Source organism: Oncorhynchus mykiss, chromosome 12 (genome assembly GCF_013265735.2).
Source record: "Oncorhynchus mykiss isolate Arlee chromosome 12, USDA_OmykA_1.1, whole genome shotgun sequence".
NCBI lineage: Eukaryota > Metazoa > Chordata > Actinopteri > Salmoniformes > Salmonidae > Oncorhynchus > Oncorhynchus mykiss.
This window is the reverse complement of record NC_048576.1, coordinates 98,503,361-98,523,159: the sequence shown is the minus strand read 5'-3', so window position 1 is coordinate 98,523,159 and position 19,799 is coordinate 98,503,361. Positions and strand designations below refer to the sequence as shown.

Genomic DNA, 19,799 nt, shown 5'->3' with positions numbered 1-19,799 from the left:
CGTGGCTGTGTGATTCTGGGCCTGCTGTGGCTGTGTGCTGTGTGATTCTGGGCCTGCTGTGGCTGTGTGCTGTGTGGTCCTGGGCCTGCCGTGTCTGTGTGCTGTGTGGTCCTGGGCCTACTGTGGCTGTGTGCTCTGTAGTTCTGTGCTCTGTCACCACTGTGTCATGGTTAGGAAACTGCCTGGCTCTGTACAATGTTTCCCAAACTTGGTCCTCCAATAAGCTCCAACTCTACACAGTTTAAGTGTATCCCTGGACAAACACACCCCATTCAACTCATTGCAGGCTTGATGATTAGTTGACCAGTTGAATCAGATGTGCATGTCCAGGGTTACAATAACAATGTGTTCTGTTGGGGTACTGGAGGACCAGGGTTGGGGGTACAGGGGGACCAGGGTTGGGCTGTTGGTGGTACTGGAGGACCAGGGTTGGGCTGTTGGTGGTACTGGAGGACCAGGGTTGGGCTGTTGTTTGTACTGGAGGACCAGGGTTGGGGGTACTGGAGAACCAGGGTTGGTGGTACTGGAGGACCAAATTTGGGCTGTTGGTGGTACTGGAGGACCAGGGTTGGGGGTACTGGAGGACCAGGGTTGGGGGTACTGGGGGACCAGGGTTGGGGGTACTGGAGGACCAGGGTTGGGGGTACTGGAGGACCAGGGTTGGGGGTACTGGAGGACCAGGGTTGGGGGTACTGGATGACCAGCTTTGGGGGTATTGGAGGACCAGGGTTGGAAAACACTGATATAGAACAAAGGTGACAGAGTTGCATCAGGTGACAGAGTTGCAGGTTTGGGGGTACTGGAGGCTTAGGTTTGGGGGTACTGGATGACCAGGTTTGGGGGTACTGGAGGCTTAGGTTTGGGGGTACTGGAGGACCAGGGTTGGTGGTACTGGAGGACCAGGGTTGGGGGTACTGGAGGACCAGGGTTGGGGGTACTGGAGGACCAGGGTTGGGGGTACTGGATGACCAGGTTTGGGGGTACTGGAGGCTTAGGTTTGGGGGTACTGGAGGACCAGGGTTGGTGGTACTGGAGGACCAGGGTTGGGCTGTTGGTGGTACTGGAGGACCAGGGTTGGGCTGTTGGTGGTACTGGAGGACCAGGGTTGGGCTGTTGGTGGTACTGGAGGACCAGGGTTGGGCTGTTGGGGGTACTGGAGGACCAGGGTTGGGGGTACTGGAGGACCAGGGTTGGTGGTACTGGAGGACCAGGGTTGGGCTGTTGGTGGTACTGGAGGACCAGGGTTGGGGGTACTGGAGGACCAGGGTTGGTGGTACTGGAGGACCAGGGTTGGGGGTACTGGAGGACCAGGGTTGGGGGTACTGGAGGACCAGGGTTGGTGGTACTGGAGGACCAGGGTTAGGGGTACTGGAGGACCAGGGTTGGGGGTACTGAAGGACCAGGGTTGGTGGCACTGGAGGACCAGGGTTGGTGGTACTGGAGGACCAGGGTTGGTGGTACTGGAGGACCAGGGTTGGGGGTACTGGAGGACCAGGGTTGGGGGTACTGGAGGACCAGGGTTGGGGGTACTGGAGGACCAGGGTTGGGGGTACTGGATGACCAGGTTTGGGGGTACTGGAGGCTTAGGTTTGGGGGTACTGGAGGACCAGGGTTGGTGGTACTGGAGGACCAGGGTTGGGGGTACTGGAGGACCAGGGTTGGGGGTACTGGATGACCAGCTTTGGGGGTATTGGAGGACCAGGGTTGGAAAACACTGATATAGAACAAAGGTGACAGAGTTGCATCAGGTGACAGAGTTGCAGCACTATGTATGTATGTATGTATGTACAGTGGGGCAAAAAAGTATTTAGTCAGCCACCAATTGTGCAAGTTCTCCCACTTAAAAATATGAGAGAGGCCTGTAATTTTCATCACAGGTACACTTCAACTATGACAGACAAAATGAGGGGAAAAAATCCAGAAAATCACATTTTACGATTTTTTATGAATTTATTTGCAAATTATGGTGGAAAATAAGTATTTGGTCACCTACAAACAAGCAAGATTTCTGGCTCTCACAGACCTGTAACTTCTTCTTTAAGAGGCTCCTCTGTCCTCCACTCGTTACCTGTATTAATGGCACCTGTTTGAACTTGTTATCAGTATAAAAGACACCTGTCCACCAAAAAGTTATATTTTGGTTTGTCATGCACAAAGTAGATGTCCTAACAGATTTTAATAACCTCTCTGATCTCCCCATCCCGGATCCGGGATCGTGAATACAGACTCAAGCTCATTACCATAACGCAACGTTAACTATTCATGAAAATCGCAAATGAAATGAAATAAATATGCCATCTCTCAAGCTTAGCCTTTTGTAAACAACACTGTCATCTCAGATTTTCAAAATATGCTTCTCAACCATAGGAAAACAATAATTTGTGTAAAAGTAGCTAGCTAGCGTAGCATTTAGCGTTAGCATTAGCGTTAGCATCCAGCACGCAACATTTCAACAAAAACATAAAAGCCTTCAAATAAAATAATTTACCTTTGAAGAACTTCGGATGTTTTCAATGAGGAGACTCTCAGTTAGATAGCAAATGCTCAGTTTTGCCCCCAAAATTATTTGTGTATTAAAAATAGCTCTGTTTTGTACATCACATTTGGCTACCAAAAAAAAACGAAAATTCAGTCCTCAAAACGCAAACTTTTTTCCAAATTAACTCCATAATATCGACTAAAAACATGGCAAACGTTGTTTAGAATCAATCCTCAAGGTGTTTTTCACATATCTCTTCGATGATATATCGTTCGTGGAAGCATGGTTTCTCCTCTCAATCAAATGGAAAAATACTTGCACCTGGCTTTGCGCACCAATTTCGACGCAGGACACCAGGCGGACACTTGGAAAATGTAGTCTCTTATGGTCAATCTTCCAATGATATGCCTACAAATACGTTAATTTGAGGGTATTTAAATGCTGCCGACATCTTGGGGAAACGGCAGAAGGTCTAAGCTTATTCCTGTCGCATTCACAGCCATATAAGGAGACATTAGAAAACAGAGCTTCAGAAATTCTGCTCATTTCCTGTTTGACGTTTCATCTTGGTTTCGCCTGTAGAATGAGTTCTGGGGCACTTACAGACAATATCTTTGCAGATTCTGAAACTTCAGAGTGTTTTCTTTCCAAAACTGTCAATAATATGCATAGTCGAGCATCTTTTCGTGACAAAATATTGCGCTTAAAACGGGAACGTTTTTTATCCAAAAATGAAATAGCGCCCCTAGAGATCCAACAGGCAAAAAATTTGTGGAGTGGTTGAAAAACGAGTTTTAATGACTCCAACCTAAGTGTAGGTAAACTTCCGACTTCATCTGTATGTCTCTATCTCTCTAGTTACAGTAATTATTCAGTGTCCTCAGTAATTATTGGGACAGTGAAGCATGATTTTTTCTTATGGCTCTATACTTCAAAAGTTTGGATTTGAAATCAAAGAATGACAATGAGCTTAAAGTGCAGACTGTCAGCTTTAATTTGAGGGTATTTAAATCCATATCGGGTGAACTGTTTAGAAATGACAGCATTTTTTGTACATAGTCACCCCATCTATCACACTGCAGGTGAAAGGTGCAACATGGACAAGCCTTCCCATCCTGCCCACCCCCATCCTCCCCCCTCCATTAGTGTCAGCTTTCCAGAGAGGTTTGGAATATGGACAACCCTCCTCTATTCCCTCACACCCTGCCCTGCTCCCCCCTCCCCCTCTCCTCTCACCTATCAGTGTCATATTTCTGGGAGTGGGCAGATGGGGGACAGGACAGGAAGTGCTGTGGGGTTGGTAGAGGCTAGATGGTAGGGAGGTAGAGGTCAGGACAGGGAGTGATGTGGTGGTGGTAGAGGCTAGATGGTAGGGAGGTAGAGGTCAGGGGGACAGGAAGTGATGTGGGGGTGGTAGAGGCTAGATGGTAGGGAGGTAGAGGTCAGGGGCACAGGGAGTGCTGTGGGGTGGTAGAGGCTAGATGGTAGAGAGGTAGAGGTCAGGGGGACAGGGTGATGGCCTACGTAAGCACAGTCCTAAAGGGCTGACCTTGTGTCTGTCCTGTCCTGCTGTCCTGTCCTGCAGCTCAGGGGACTGTGGGGACTCTGACTCGTCCCCTCCACACTTGAGCTAATGGAGAAGCAGTCTGCATCACTTCATCTCTCTCTCTCTCTCTCTCCAACCCTCTCCATCCCCCCGTCTCTCTCCATCCCACTGTCTTCAGCTCGCTCTTTTTCTTCACCCCTCTCTCTCTCTCGCCCTCTCTGGCTCTAGCTCTGCCTCTCTGTCTCTAGATTTGTCTCTAGCTCTGTCTCTAACTCTGTCTCTAGCTTTGTCTCTCTCTCTCTCTGTCTCCCCAACCAACACTCTGTCTGACTCCTGGTAACACCAAGTTACACTTACAGCACTGGTAACCTCACGCTGTCTGTCTCCCATCCAGTTGAACAGGACAGACGTTACTGGTAACCTCACGCTGTCTGTCTCCCATCTAGTTGAACAGGACAGACTATACTGGTAACCTCACGCTGTCTGTCTTCCATCCAGCAAGACAGTTGAACAGGACAGATGTTACTGGTAACCTCACGCTGTCTGTCTCCCATCCAGTTAAACAGGACAGACGTTACTGGTGACCTCACGCTGTCTGTCTTCCATCCAGCAAGACAGTTGAACAGGACAGAAGTTACTGGTAACCTCACGCTGTCTGTCTCCCATCCAGCAAGACAGGACAGACGTTACTGGTAACCTCACGCTGTCTGTCTCCCATCCAGTTGAACAGGACAGACGTTACTGGTGACCTCACGCTGTCTGTCTCCCATCCAGCAAGACAGGACAGACGTTACTGGTGACCTCACGCTGTCTGTCTCCCATCCAGTTGAACAGGACAGACGTTACTGGTGACCTCACGCTGTCTGTCTCCCCTCCAGTTGAACAGGACAGACGTTACTGGTAACCTCACGCTGTCTGTCTCCCATCCAGCAAGACAGGACAGACGTTACTGGTGACCTCACGCTGTCTGTCTCCCATTCAGTTGAACAGGACAGACGTTACTGGTGACCTCACGCTGTCTGTCTCCCCTCCAGTTGAACAGGACAGACGTTACTGGTGACCTCACGCTGTCTGTCTCCCATCCAGTTGAACAGGACAGACGTTACTGGTAACCTCACGCTGTCTGTCTCCCATCCAGCAAGACAGTTGAACAGGACAGACGTTACTGGTAACCTCACGCTGTCTGTCTCCCATCCAGTTGAACAGGACAGACGTTACTGGTAACCTCACGCTGTCTGTCTCCCATCCAGCAAGACAGTTGAACAGGACAGACGTTACTGGTAACCTCACGCTGTCTGTCTCCCTTCCAGTTGAACAGGACAGACGTTACTGGTTACTGTTGCTTGCACTTATGAAACGTTGTAATGACAGTGTGTTGGAGCTTCTTCTTCCTGTAAAGCAATCTCTAGATGTGTGAATGCATTTCTCTTTTAAGAGTGGAACGGTTGCAACATTAGGCAGGAGAACAGTGTAGTGTACTTCTAACACAGTGTTGTGTCAACACCTTGGTGTGAAGAGGTCCAGTATCAGTTATATACTTCTAACACAGTGTCAACACCTTGGTGTGAAGAGGGAAGCCACACATCCCATGTCCAGTATCAGTTATATACTTCTAACAGAGTGTCAACACCTTGGTGTGAAGAGGTCCAGTATCAGTTATATACTTCTAACACAGTGTCGTGTCAACACCTTGGTGTGAAGAGGTCCAGTATCAGTTATATACTTCTAACACAGTGTCAACACCTTGGTGTGAAGAGGTCCAGTATCAGTTATATACTTCTAACACAGTGTTGTGTCAACACCTTGGTGTGAAGAGGTCCAGTATCAGTTATATACTTCTAACACAGTGTCAACACCTTGGTGTGAAGAGGTCCAGTATCAGTTATATACTTCTAACAGAGTCGTGTCAACACCTTGGTGTGAAGAGGTCCAGTATCAGTTATATACTTCTAACACAGTATCAACACCTTGGTGTGAAGAGGTCCAGTATCAGTTATATACTTCTAACAGAGTCGTGCCAACACCTTGGTGTGAAGAGGTCCAGTATCAGATATATACTTCTAACAGAGTCGTGTCAACACCTTGGTGTGAAGATGTCCAGTATCAGTTATATACTTCTAACAGTGTTGTGTCAACACCTTGGTGTGAAGAGGTCCAGTAGTTATCAAGCCAAGAGAGGACAGTTCCTTTATAACTGAGCTTTATTGACACACCACAAAGATGAATGGCTAACAGCAGCAGGGGCTGGTTGAGGTCTGTTAAGAGACCACCCTGCTGGCTGTTGACCAACGGGGCTGGCTGAGGTCTGTTAAGAGACCACCCTGCTGGCTGTTGACCAATGGGGCTGGTTGAGGTCTGTTAAGAGACCACCCTGCTGGCTGTTGACCAACGGGGCTGGCTGCGGTCTTAAGAGACCACCCTGCTGACTGTTGACCAACGGGCTGGTTGAGGTCTGTTAAGAGACCACCCTGCTGGCTGTTGACCAACGGGGCTGGCTGCGGTCTGTTAAGAGACCACCCTGCTGGCTGTTGACCAACGGGGCTGGCTGAGGTCTGTTAAGAGACCACCCTGCTGGCTGTTGACCAACGGGGCTGGCTGAGGTCTGTTAAGAGACCACCCTGCTGACTGTTGACCAACGGGGCTGGCTGAGGTCTGTTAAGAGACCACCCTGCTGGCTGTTGACCAACGGGGCTGGCTGAGGTCTGATAAGAGACCACCCTGCTGACTGTTGACCAACGGGGCTGGCTGAGGTCTGTTAAGAGACCACCCTGCTGGCTGTTGACCAACGGGGCTGGCTGAGGTCTGTTAAGAGACCACCCTGCTGACTGTTGACCAACGGGGCTGGCTGAGGTCTGTTAAGAGACCACCCTGCTGGCTGTTGACCAACGGGGCTGGCTGAGGTCTGTTAAGAGACCACCCTGCTGGCTGTTGACCAACGGGGCTGGCTGAGGTCTGTTAAGAGACCACCCTGCTGGCTGTTGACCAACGGGGCTGGCTGAGGTCTGTTAAGAGACCACCCTGCTGACTGTTGACCAACGGGGCTGGCTGCGGTCTGTTAAGAGACCACCCTGCTGGCTGTTGACCAACGGGGCTGGCTGAGGTCTGTTAAGAGACCACCCTGCTGGCTGTTGACCAACGGGGCTGGCTGAGGTCTGTTAAGAGACCACCCTGCTGGCTGTTGACCAACGGGGCTGGCTGAGGTCTGTTAAGAGACCACCCTGCTGGCTGTTGACCAACGGGGCTGGCTGAGGTCTGTTAAGAGACCACCCTGCTGGCTGTTGACCAACGGGGCTGGCTGAGGTCTGTTAAGAGACCACCCTGCTGACTGTTGACCAACGGGGCTGGCTGAGGTCTGTTAAGAGACCACCCTGCTGGCTGTTGACCAACGGGGCTGGCTGAGGTCTGTTAAGAGACCACCCTGCTGGCTGTTGACCAACAGGGCTGGTTGAGGTCTGTTAAGAGACCACCCTGCTGGTTGTTGACCAACGGGGCTGGCTGAGGTCTGTTAAGAGACCACCCTGCTGGCTGTTGACCAACGGGGCTGGTTGTGCAGTTTCAATATGAAGTGTTGTTTGGAAATTAACAGAAAATGAGGGCTGATGTTCTGGTCAGAGGCGATAGGAACGGCTTTAAACCATTTGTCAGCATGGTGTGTCGACATGTCTAATGTAACTCCATGTCTAAGTACAGCAGATTGACATTACCATGTCGACATGCCTTATGTAATTCCATTTCTAAATACAGCAGATTGACGTTACCATGTCGACATGCCTAATGTAACTCCATTTCTAAATACAGCAGATTGACGTTACCATGTCGACATGTCTAATGTAATTCCATTTCTAAATACAGCAGATTGACGTTACCATGTCGACATGTCTAATGTAACTCCATTTCTAAATACAGCAGATTGACGTTACCATGTCGACATGCCTAATGTAATTCCATTTCTAAATACAGCAGATTGACGTTACCATGTCGACATGCCTAATGTAACTCCATTTCTAAATACAGCAGATTGACTTTACCATGTCGACATGCCTAATGTAATTCCATTTCTAAATACAGCAGATTGACGTTACCATGTCGACATGCCTAATGTAATTCCATTTCTAAGTACAGCAGATTGACGTTACCATGTCGACATGTCTAATGTAATTCCATTTCTAAGTACAGCAGATTGACGTTACCATGTCGACATGTCTAATGTAATTCCATTTCTAAGTACAGCAGATTGACGTTACCATGTCGACATGCCTAATGTAATTCCATTTCTAAGTACAGCAGATTGACGTTACCATGTCGACATGCCTAATGTAATTCCATTTCTAAGTACAGCAGATTGACGTTACCATGTCGACATGTCTAATGTAACTCCATTTCTAAGTACAGCAGATTGACGTTACCATGTCGATATGTCTAATGTAACTCCATTTCTAAGTACAGCAGATTGACGTTACCATATCGACATGTCTAATGTAATTCCATTTCTAAGTACAGCAGATTGACGTTACCATATCGACATGTCTAATGTAATTCCATTTCTAAGTACAGCAGATTGACGTTACCATGTCGACATGCCTAATGTAACTCCATTTCTAAGTAGAGCAGATTGACGTTACCATGTCGACATGTCTAATATAACTCCATTTCTAAGTAGAGCAGATTGACGTTACCATGTCGACATGCCTAATGTAACTCTTCCATATTCCTCATTGACTGGATGTTCTACCAGTGGTGTGAGTCTGGTTCATTTCATTCCAGTGTTAAAACCCAATGGATGACTACAGTATCTGTTATGAAGTGAATCTATGAGAAGGGTGTGAGTCTGGTTCATTTAATCTCAGTGGAGGTAACTATGACTACAGTATCTGTTATGAAGTGAATCTATGAGAAGGGTGTGAGTCTGGTTCATTTCATCCCAGTGGAGGTAACTATGACTACAGTATCTGTTATGAAGTGAATCTATGAGAAGGGTGTGAGTCTGGTTCATTTCATCCCAGTGGAGGTAACTATGACTACAGTATCTGTTATGAAGTGAATCTATGAGAAGGGTGTGAGTCTGGTTCATTTCATCCCAGTGGAGGTAACTATGACTACAGTATCTGTTATGAAGTGAATCTATGAGAAGGGTGTGAGTCTGGTTCATTTCATCCCAGTGGAGGTAACTATGACTACAGTATCTGTTATGAAGTGAATCTATGAGAAGGGTGTGAGTCTGGTTCATTTCATCCCAGTGGAGGTAACTATGGCTACAGTATCTGTTATGAAGTGAATCTATGAGAAGGGGTTCTCCACTGGTACCCTGTTCTTTCAGGATGGATCCCATTGGTGACTTACCCTGTGGCAGTCTCCCCCAGACAGAACCTCCTGGATGAAGACCGCAGGGCCGTCCGGTCTATTGGAGCCTCCGCCGATGGTGATGCCCAGACTAGAGGAGCGGGCTACAGAGATCAGCTGGATCACACCCTCTCCTGGGTGACTGGAGACAGGAGGAGGAGAGGAGGAGGATATATTATATACTGTAAGACAGACAGACACGTACAAACTCTCTCAAATACACACCCAGTCACAGCAACACAGGTGAACTAACAGGTGAACTAACAGGTGAACTAACAGGTGAACTGACAGGTGAACTGACAGGTGAACTAACAGGTGAACTGACAGGTGAACTAACAGGTGAACTAACAGGTGAACTAACAGGTGAACTGACAGGTGAACTAACAGGTGAACTAACAGGTGAACTAACAGGTGAACTAACAGGTGAACTAACAGGTGAACTGACAGGTGAACTAACAGGTGAACTAACAGGTGAACTAACAGGTGAACTGACAGGTGAACTAACAGGTGAACTAACAGGTAAACCTACAGGTGAACAGACAGGTGAACTAACAGGTGAACTAACAGGTAAACCTACAGGTGAACAGACAGGTGAACTAACAGGTGAACTAACAGGTGAACTGACAGGTGAACTAACAGGTGAACTAACAGGTAAACCTACAGGTGAACAGACAGGTGAACTAACAGGTGAACTAACAGGTAAACCTACAGGTGAACAGACAGGTGAACTAACAGGTGAACTAACAGGTGAACTGACAGGTGAACTAACAGGTGAACTAACAGGTGAACTGACAGGTGAACTAACAGGTGAACTGACAGGTGAACTAACAGGTGAACTAACAGGTGAACTAACAGGTGAACTGACAGGTGAACTGACAGGTGAACTAACAGGTGAACTAACAGGTGAACTAACAGGTGAACTGACAGGTGAACTAACAGGTGAACTAACAGGTGAACTAACAGGTGAACTAACAGGTGAACTGACAGGTGAACTGACAGGTGAACTAACAGGTGAACTGACAGGTGAACTAACAGGTGAACTAACAGGTGAACTAACAGGTGAACTAACAGGTGAACTGACAGGTGAACTGACAGGTGAACTGACAGGTGAACTAACAGGTGAACTGACAGGTGAACTGACAGGTGAACTAACAGGTGAACTGACAGGTGAACTAACAGGTGAACTAACAGGTGAACTAACAGGTGAACTAACAGGTGAACTGACAGGTGAACTAACAGGTGAACTGACAGGTGAACTAACAGGTGAACTAACAGGTGAACTGACAGGTGAACTAACAGGTGAACTAACAGGTGAACTGACTGTACAATCCATTCATATGGTAGATACATCAACATCAATGGTTGAACTGTACTATATTGTAGCGAGATTAACACAACTCCTGGCCTCCTTGTCAAGAGGTTTGGATCTCTTGGCGTAGCGGCTAAGGTGTTGGGTTGACAGTCGCTGGACCCCGGTTGAGTCGGGGCTACCCCCTGAATTAGCTACAATAGCTATACCTGAGGGAGCGCAGTAGAGGGTTGTTGTAGGTGCTCTGAGAGCCAGCAGGACTCAAAAGCAAAGGACTCTGGGAGCGTGACGAGGACCCGGACGATGTGCTGTCCAGATATCTGCCTGCTTAGAAAGGAGGAGAGACAGGTAACAGTTAGAGACTGGGAACATTTAGAGACAGATAACAGTTAGAGACAGGTAACAGTTAGAGACAGGGAACAGTTAGAGACAGATAACAGTTAGAGACAGGTAACAGTTAGAGACAGGTAACAGCTAGAGACAGGTAACAGTTAGAGACAGGTAACAGAGACAGGGAACAGTTAGAGACAGATAACAGTTAGAGACAGGTAACAGCTAGAGACAAATAACAGTTAGAGACAAATAACAGATAGAGACAGGTAACAGTTAGAGACAGATAACAGTTAGAGACAGATAACAGTTAGAGACAGGTAACAGTTAGAGACAGATAACAGTTAGAGACAGGTAACAGTTAGAGACAGGTAACAGTTAGAGACAGATAACAGTTAGAGACAGGTAACAGTTGGAGACAGGGAACAACTAGAGACAGATAACAGTTAGAGACAGGTAACAGTTAGAGACAGGGAACAGTTAGAGACAGGTAACAGTTAGAGACAGGTAACAGTTAGAGACAGGGAACAGTTAGAGACAGGTAACAGTTAGAGACAGGTAACAGGGTCTTGGGATGCGAACAGGGTCTCCAGACGTTCCACCAGAGGGCAGTGTAAATAGGTGCTACTACATGATGAAAGAGGACTGACCCCTCAGTCAGTTTCCTGCCTCTACAGATATCCTATTAAATTCTCCGGATGGGAGTAGAGAGCCGCTGCCCCTGGACTTCATGAAGCAGTTCCTGACAAGTGTTTAGTTTAGTGAGCTTGATCTCCTCTGAGCTGTAAATAATACTCTGCATGCTGCCCTATGCTTTATTTTTTAGCCCTGAAATCCAAAAAGGAAACGGACAGGAACAGAAATTGCCTGTCTTATAGAAGGGGATGTTCCTGTGCTTATATAGTTGTCTTTGATTTGGACATTACAACGCAAAACTAATGTCGGCCTTTAAGAAATGTCTACAATGTTATTCGCTTCATGAAAACATATACTTCCATTGAGATATATTTCCTTGAGATGTCATTGCAATTCACTGACCCAATGATGAAAAACTAGGCTATTCAATGACTCGGTTATGAAAAACTAGGCAATTCACTGACACAATGCTGAAAAACTAGGCAATTCACTGACACAATGCTGAAAAACTAGGCTATTCAATGACTCAGTTATGAAAAACTAGGCAATTCACTGACCCAATGATGACAAACTAGGCTATTCAATGACTCAGTTATGAAAAACTAGGCAATTCAATGACTCAGTTATGAAAAACTAGGCAATTCAATGACTCAGTTGTGAAAAACGAGGCAATTCAATGACACAATGCTGAAAAACTAGGCAATTCACTGACACAATGATGAAAAACTAGGCAATTCACTGACCCAATGCTGAAAAACTAGGCAATTCACTGACACAATGATGAAAAACTATGCAATTCACTGACCCAATGCTGAAAAACTATGCAATTCACTGACACAATGCTGAAAAACTAGGCAATTCACTGACACAATGATGAAAAACTATGCAATTCACTGACACAATGATGTAAAACTAGGCAATTCACTGACACAATGATGAAAAACTAGGCAAAACAAGGTGACATTCTCACTTGAGATGAACCCCTAATACACAACATCAACAACAACATTTACAAATGACATACTTCTCCTAATGAAGGGGGCTTAAACCTCAATATACTTAGAATGACCAGATCTGTCAACAACCTTGAAAACCTGTGTTTCCCTTCTCTCTCCTTTTTTTAGACAGACGTTTGTGTGTGTGTGTGTGTGTGTGTGTGTGTGTGTGTGTGTGTGTGTGTGTGTGTGTGTGTGTGTGTGTGTGTGTGTGTGTGTGTGTGTGTGTGTGTGTGTGTGTGTGAAATAGAGGGGGGAGACAGGACATAAACAGTATTTGTGGGGGTTATACCATGTTGAAATAGAGGGGGAAGACAGGACATATACAGTATTTGTGGGGGTTATACCATGTTAAAATAGAGGGGGGAGACAGGACATATACAGTATTTGTGGGTGTTATACCTTGTTGAAATAGAGGGGGAAGACAGGACATCATACCATGTGTACATGGAGGGAGGAGGGAGGTCCTACCATGCTGGATGGGAGTTGTGTTATACCATGTGGACATAGAGGGAGGTCCTAACATGCTGGATGGGAGTTGAGTTATACCATGTGGACATAGAGGGAGGTCCTACCATGCTGGATGGGAGTTGAGTTATACCATGTGGACATAGAGGGAGGAGGGAGGTCCTACCATGCTGGATGGGAGAGTTGTGTTATACCATGTGGACATAGAGGGAGGAGGGAGGTCCTACCATGCTGGATGGGAGAGTTGTGTTATACCATGTAGACATAGAGGGAGGAGGGAGGTCCTACCATGCTGGATGGGAGAGTTGTGTTATACCATGTGGACATAGAGGGAGGTCCTACCATGCTGGATGGGAGTTGTGTTATACCATGTGGACATAGAGGGAGGTCCTACCATGCTGGATGGGAGAGTTGTGTTATACCATGTGGACATAGAGGGAGGAGGGAGGTCCTACCATGCTGGATGGGAGAGTTGTGTTATACCATGTAGACATAGAGGGAGGAGGGAGGTCCTACCATGCTGGATGGGAGAGTTGTGTTATACCATGTGGACATAGAGGGAGGAGGGAGGTCCTACCATGCTGGATGGGAGAGTTGTGTTATACCATGTGGACATAGAGGGAGGTCCTACCATGCTGGGTGGGAGTTGTGTTATACCATGTGGACATAGAGGGAGGAGGGAGGTCTTACCATGCTGGATGGGAGAGTTGTGTTATACCATGTAGACATAGAGGGAGGAGGGAGGTCCTACCATGCTGGATGGGAGAGTTGTGTTATACCATGTGGACATAGAGGGAGGTCCTACCATGCTGGATGGGAGAGTTGCGTGTCGACCCAGTACTACTGCTGGATCCATACTTCTCCAAAAGCTCTGAAAACTCTCTCCTGTAAGAAACCAAAGGGGTAAATAATGACACATCCCCAACAACAAGTTAGAACTGAACTATAACACTGTACTCACAGCCACACAGCCACACGGCCACACGGCCACACGGCCACACGGCCACACGGCCACACAGCCACACAGCCACACGGTTCACTGAAACGACAACCTTATATTAGTCTATCTCACACCCCACAGAACCCCAAATCATATCACACCCACTATCTCACACCCCACAGAACCCCAAATCATATCACACCCACTATCTCACACCCCACAGAACCCCAAATCATATCACACCCACTATCTCACACCCCACAGAACCCCAAATCATATCACACCCACTATCTCACACCCCACAGAACCCCAAATCATATCACACCCACTATCTCACACCCCAAAGAACCCCAAATCATATCACACCCACTATCTCACACCCCAAAGAACCCCAAATCATATCACACCCACTACCTCACACCCCACAGAACCCCAAATCATATCACACCCACTATCTCACACCCCAAAGAACCCCAAATCATATCACACCCACTACCTCACACCCCACAGAACCCCAAATCATATCACACCCACTATCTCACCCCACACAGAACCCCAAATCATATCACACCCACTACCTCACACCCCACAGAACCCCAAATCATATCACACCCACTACCTCACACCCCACAGAACCCCAAATCATATCACACCCACTATCTCACCCCACACAGAACCCCAAATCATATCACACCCACTACCTCACACCACAAAGAACCCCAAATCATATCACACCCACTATCTCACACCACACAGAACCCCAAATCATATCACACCCACTACATCACACCACACAGAACCCCAAATCATATCACACCCACTATCTCACACCACAAAGAACCCCAAATCATATCACACCCACTATCTCACACCACAAAGAACCCCAAATCATATCACACCCACTATCTCACACCACAAAGAACCCCAAATCATATCACACCCACTATCTCACACCGCAAAGAACCCCAAATCATATCACACCCACTATCTCACACCCCACAGAACCCCAAATCATATCACACCCACTATCTCACACCCCAAAGAACCCCAAATCATATCACACCCACTATCTCACACCCCACAGAACCCCAAATCATATCACACCCACTATCTCACACCACACAGAACCCCAAATCATATCACACCCACTATCTCACACCCCACAGAACCCCAAATCATATCACACCCACTATCTCACACCCCACAGAACCCCAAATCATATCACACCCACTATCTCACACCCCACAGAACCCCAAATCATATCACACCCACTATCTCACACCCCAAAGAACCCCAAATCATATCACACCCACTATCTCACACCCCACAGAACCCCAAATCATATCACACCCACTACCTCACACCCCACAGAACCCCAAATCATATCACACCCACTATCTCACACCACAAAGAACCCCAAATATATCACACCCACTATCTCACACCCCAAAGAACCCCAAATATATCACACCCACTATCTCACACCACAAAGAACCCCAAATCATATCACACCCACTATCTCACACCCCACAGAACCCCAAATCATATCACACCCACTATCTCACACCCCACAGAACCCCAAATCATATCACACCCACTATCTCACACCCCACAGAACCCCAAATCATATCACACCCACTATCTCACACCCCACAGAACCCCAAATCATATCACACCCACTACCTCACACCCCACAGAACCCCAAATCATATCACACCCACTATCTCACACCCCACAGAACCCCAAATCATATCACACCCACTACCTCACACCCCACAGAACCCCAAATCATATCACACCCACTACCTCACACCCCACAGAACCCCAAATCATATCACACCCACTATCTCACACCCCACAGAACCCCAAATCATATCACACCCACTACCTCACACCCCAAAGAACCCCAAATCATATCACACCCACTATCTCACACCCCACAGAACCCCAAATCATATCACACCCACTACCTCACACCCCACAGAACCCCAAATCATATCACACCCACTATCTCACACCCCACAGAACCCCAAATCATATCACACCCACTACCTCACACCCCACAGAACCCCAAATCATATCACACCCACTACCTCACACCCCACAGAACCCCAAATCATATCACACCCACTACCTCACACCCCAGAGAACCCCAAATCATATCACACCCACTATCTCACACCCCAAAGAACCCCAAATCATATCACACCCACTATCTCACACCCCAAATAACCCCTAAATGACCCTTCCAGATAAAGCTGAATATATAGATATATAAATATATAGAATATCAACAGCTACAGTATAAGGGTGAAAGTGTGTTCTGTAAAGGTGTTGCTGTGTAGCTCCCCTGCTGAATACACACTATCACCCACTAATCCCATTGTTGTTGGCTCTAGAATGGAGGCTTAATACACTGAGAGAGAGAGAGAGAGAGAGAGAGCGAGAGAGAGAGAGAGAGAGAGAGAGAGAGAGAGAGAGAAAGAGAAAGAGTAGGGAGAGAGAGAAAGAGAGAAAGAGAGAGAAAGAGGGGGAGAGAGAGAGAGAGAGAAAGAGAGAGAAAGAGGGGGAGAGAGAGAGAGAGAAAGAGAGAGAGACAGAGAGAGATAGAGGAGAAGGGAGAGAGAGAAAGAGGGGGGAGAGAGAGAGAGAGAGAGAGGGAGTGGTGGATAGAGAGAGAGAGAGGGAGAGGGAGAGGGAGAGAGTGGGGGATAGAGAGAGAGAGAGAGAGAGAGAGCGAGAGAGAGAGAGAACATTTCCTGGTATTCCCTCAGTGTCATTGTTATGATCTTAAAAATAAATTGGATTGTGGACGGATTTCCGTGACCAGGTACATCCACTGAATGATTCCTTAATCAAATCTGAGATATTCTTGGAATGACGGGCACTGCTTGGTTTAATATGCTTTTTTCTGTAACAACTGTAGAGGAAAGGTGGTTTTTCGTCTCACTTGCGCATAGATTTTTTTTTTTTACAATTTTACCTATATTGAACTAGGCAAGTCAGTTAAGAACAAATTCTTATTCTTTCAATTACGGCCTAGGAACAGTGGGTTAACTGCCTGTTCAGGGGCAGAACGACAGATTTGTAACTTGTCAGCTCGGGGGTTTGAACTTGCAACCGTTCCGACCCTGCCGCCCCAGATTTAATGTCTTCCTCTTCCTGTATCATCTTCCTATATCCAGTCCTTATTGCAGATTCCCCACCTGGACCAGAAGCAGCTAACACTGACGTATGGTCTACACCTTCCTAGGGGTCGGGGGTAAGGGGTCGGTGGTAAGGGGTCGGTGGTAAGGGGTCGGGGGTAAGGGGTCGGTGGTAAGAGGTCGGGGGTAAGGGGTCGGTGGTAAGGGGTCGGGGGTAAGGGGTCGGTGGTAAGGGGTCGGGGTAAGGGGTCGGGGGTAAGGGGTCGGTGGTAAGGGGTCGAGGGTAAGGGGTCGGGGCTAAACTCTATTTCTTGAACTGCATTGTTGATTAATCACTTGTAAGTAAGCATGTCACGGTAAGGTCTACAGTCCGTCCACCTGTTGTATTCTGCGCATGTGACAAATAACATTTCATTTGTTTTGATTTGACTGTCAGTTATGGGTCAGCAGTATCTTTCCTGTTGCCTGGCGACTCCAACTGAATTCTTCCTCTATGTTCGCTACGTACTCAGTCTGAGACGGCCATCATTGAAGTCATTTGTGGTGATGTCAAAATGAGGGGTGTTGTACAAAACAAACCAATCAGAGTATTAAAGCCAATGAAGAATTTTAACAACGCCACTTTACCCACGTGTTCTGGCCATCGGTTTCTGGGACCAATCAGAACGGTTAGAATGTGTTTGCGTTCTAGAACTCATAGGGGAGGTTCTCAGATCCAGACTCATTTGGAGAAGACCCCCAGACAGGAAGGATGTCCCCTTTCTGACCCCCAGATAAGATGTCCCCTCTCTGACCCCAGACAGGAAGAATGTCCCCTCTCCGACCACAGACAGGAAGGATGTACCCTCTCTGACCCCAGACAGGAAGGATGTACCCTCTCTGACCCCAGACAGGAAGGATGTACCCTCTCTGACCCCATACAGGAGGGATTAGACTGCTCTGATCAGCTCTGGTATATTTAACCTCACTGCAGGGGAATGTCCAGTCTGAATCTCTGGTATATTTAACCTCACTGCAGGGGAATGTCCAGTTTGAATCTCTGGTATATTTAACCTCACTGCAGGGGAATGTCCAGTCTGAATCTCTGGTATATTTAACCTCACTGCAGGGGAATGTCCAGTCTGAATCTCTGGTATATTTAACCTCACTGCAGGGGAATGTCCAGTCTGAATTTCTGGTATATTTAACCTCACTGCAGGGGAATGTCCAGTCTGAATCTCTGGTATATTTAACCTCACTGCAGAGGAATGTCCTGTCTGAATCTCTGGTATATTTAACCTCACTGCAGGGGAATGTCCAGTCTGGATGTCTGGTATATTTAACCTCACTGCAGGGGACTGTCCAGTGTCTTCCTTCATATCACCATCAGGATGGGCTGCTGGGACAGACGGATTAACAACCTCGGAGGTCACATAGGGTCACGTGGTGATCTGATGTCACTAGCGGGACTGACTGGTGGTTAAGGTGGCTAACACCAAAGACACCATCTCTAGCAGTCTGGAGTCTCACTAATGGGAATGAAGAACTAGAGCCATTGAGTTACTGTAAATAAATATCAATTTGGGGGTTTTAAATGTTGGGTCTATATTTAGTCTACATTTAGTTATATTGTAAGTGTTCATTTCAACAGGATTCCCTGCTTAAATAGAGGTTGGTTCTAGCTTCATGGTTAGTTATATTGTAAGGTGTTCATTTCAACAGGATTCCCTGGTTAAATAGAGGTTGGTTCTAGCTTCATGGTTAGTTATATTGTAAGTGTTCATTTCAACAGGATTCCCTGGTTAAATAGAGGTTGGTTCTAGCTTCATATTCCCTTTCTATTTCTGACCCCCTCTCATCACAGATCAATGGTACTAAGACTTTAACAGCCAGGTTAATATTACTGCGCAGTGGACCCAAATAGCATGGAGGAGATACAGAACGAGGGAGAATAGGGGGAAAGAATTAGAGAGAGGGAGAGGGGGATTAGAGCGAGAGAGATGAAGAGAGGAAGGAACAGAAATGGAAAGGCATAATCCCTCCATCCTCTCCTCTCCTTTCCCCTCCTGTCTCCTCCTCTCCTCTCCTTTCCCCTCCTGTCTCCTCCTCTCCTCCTCTCCATCCCTCCTGTCTTGGCCTGTGTGCTGAGCTCTGAGCTCTGAATGTTGGTTAAGGCACAGAACACAGATTATAGAACGATGTGAGAAGCACAGGCTCATCTCATGAGCCTCCTTTCCTGCCTGTAGCCTGCTTTCCTGTCTGTAGCCTACTTTCCTGCCTGTAGCCTGCTTTCCTGTCTGTAGCCTGCTTTCCTGCCTGTAGCCTGCTTTCCTGTCTGTAGCCTGCTTTCCCGCCTGTAGCCTGCTTTCCTGTCTGTAGCCTGCTTTCCTGCCTGTAGAATGTAGCCTGCTTTCCTGTCTGTAGCCTGCTTTCCCGCCTGTAGCCTGCTTTCCTGTCTGTAGCCTGCTTTCCTGCCTCTCCTGCCTGTAGCTTTCCTGCCTATAGCCTGTAGCCTGCTTTCCTACCTGTAGCCTGTAGCCTGATTTCCCGCATGTAGCCTGCTTTCCTGTCTGTAGCCTGCTTTCCTGCCTGTAGCCTGCTTTCCTGTCTGTAGCCTGCTTTCCTGTCTGT

At 47.3% G+C, this 19,799-nt stretch overlaps 1 protein-coding gene across 6 annotated transcripts in view; it reads right to left on the bottom strand.

The window, feature by feature from the left end:
- Window positions 1-19,799, bottom strand: part of LOC110487124 (syntaxin-binding protein 4) — a 138,480-nt gene that overhangs the window by 41,080 nt on the left and 77,601 nt on the right. For 5 of the 6 annotated variants that reach the window (XM_036939460.1, XM_036939459.1, XM_036939457.1 and 2 more), the window contains exons 6-8: window positions 13,909-13,988; window positions 10,884-11,001; window positions 9,366-9,507 (exon numbers count right to left, since the gene is read on the bottom strand). In XM_036939460.1, the coding sequence (XP_036795355.1) occupies window positions 9,366-9,507; window positions 10,884-11,001; window positions 13,909-13,988 (340 nt within the window). The remainder of the gene's footprint in view (window positions 1-9,365; window positions 9,508-10,883; window positions 11,002-13,908; window positions 13,989-19,799) is intronic. The other variant, XM_036939458.1, reaches the window with a different exon arrangement.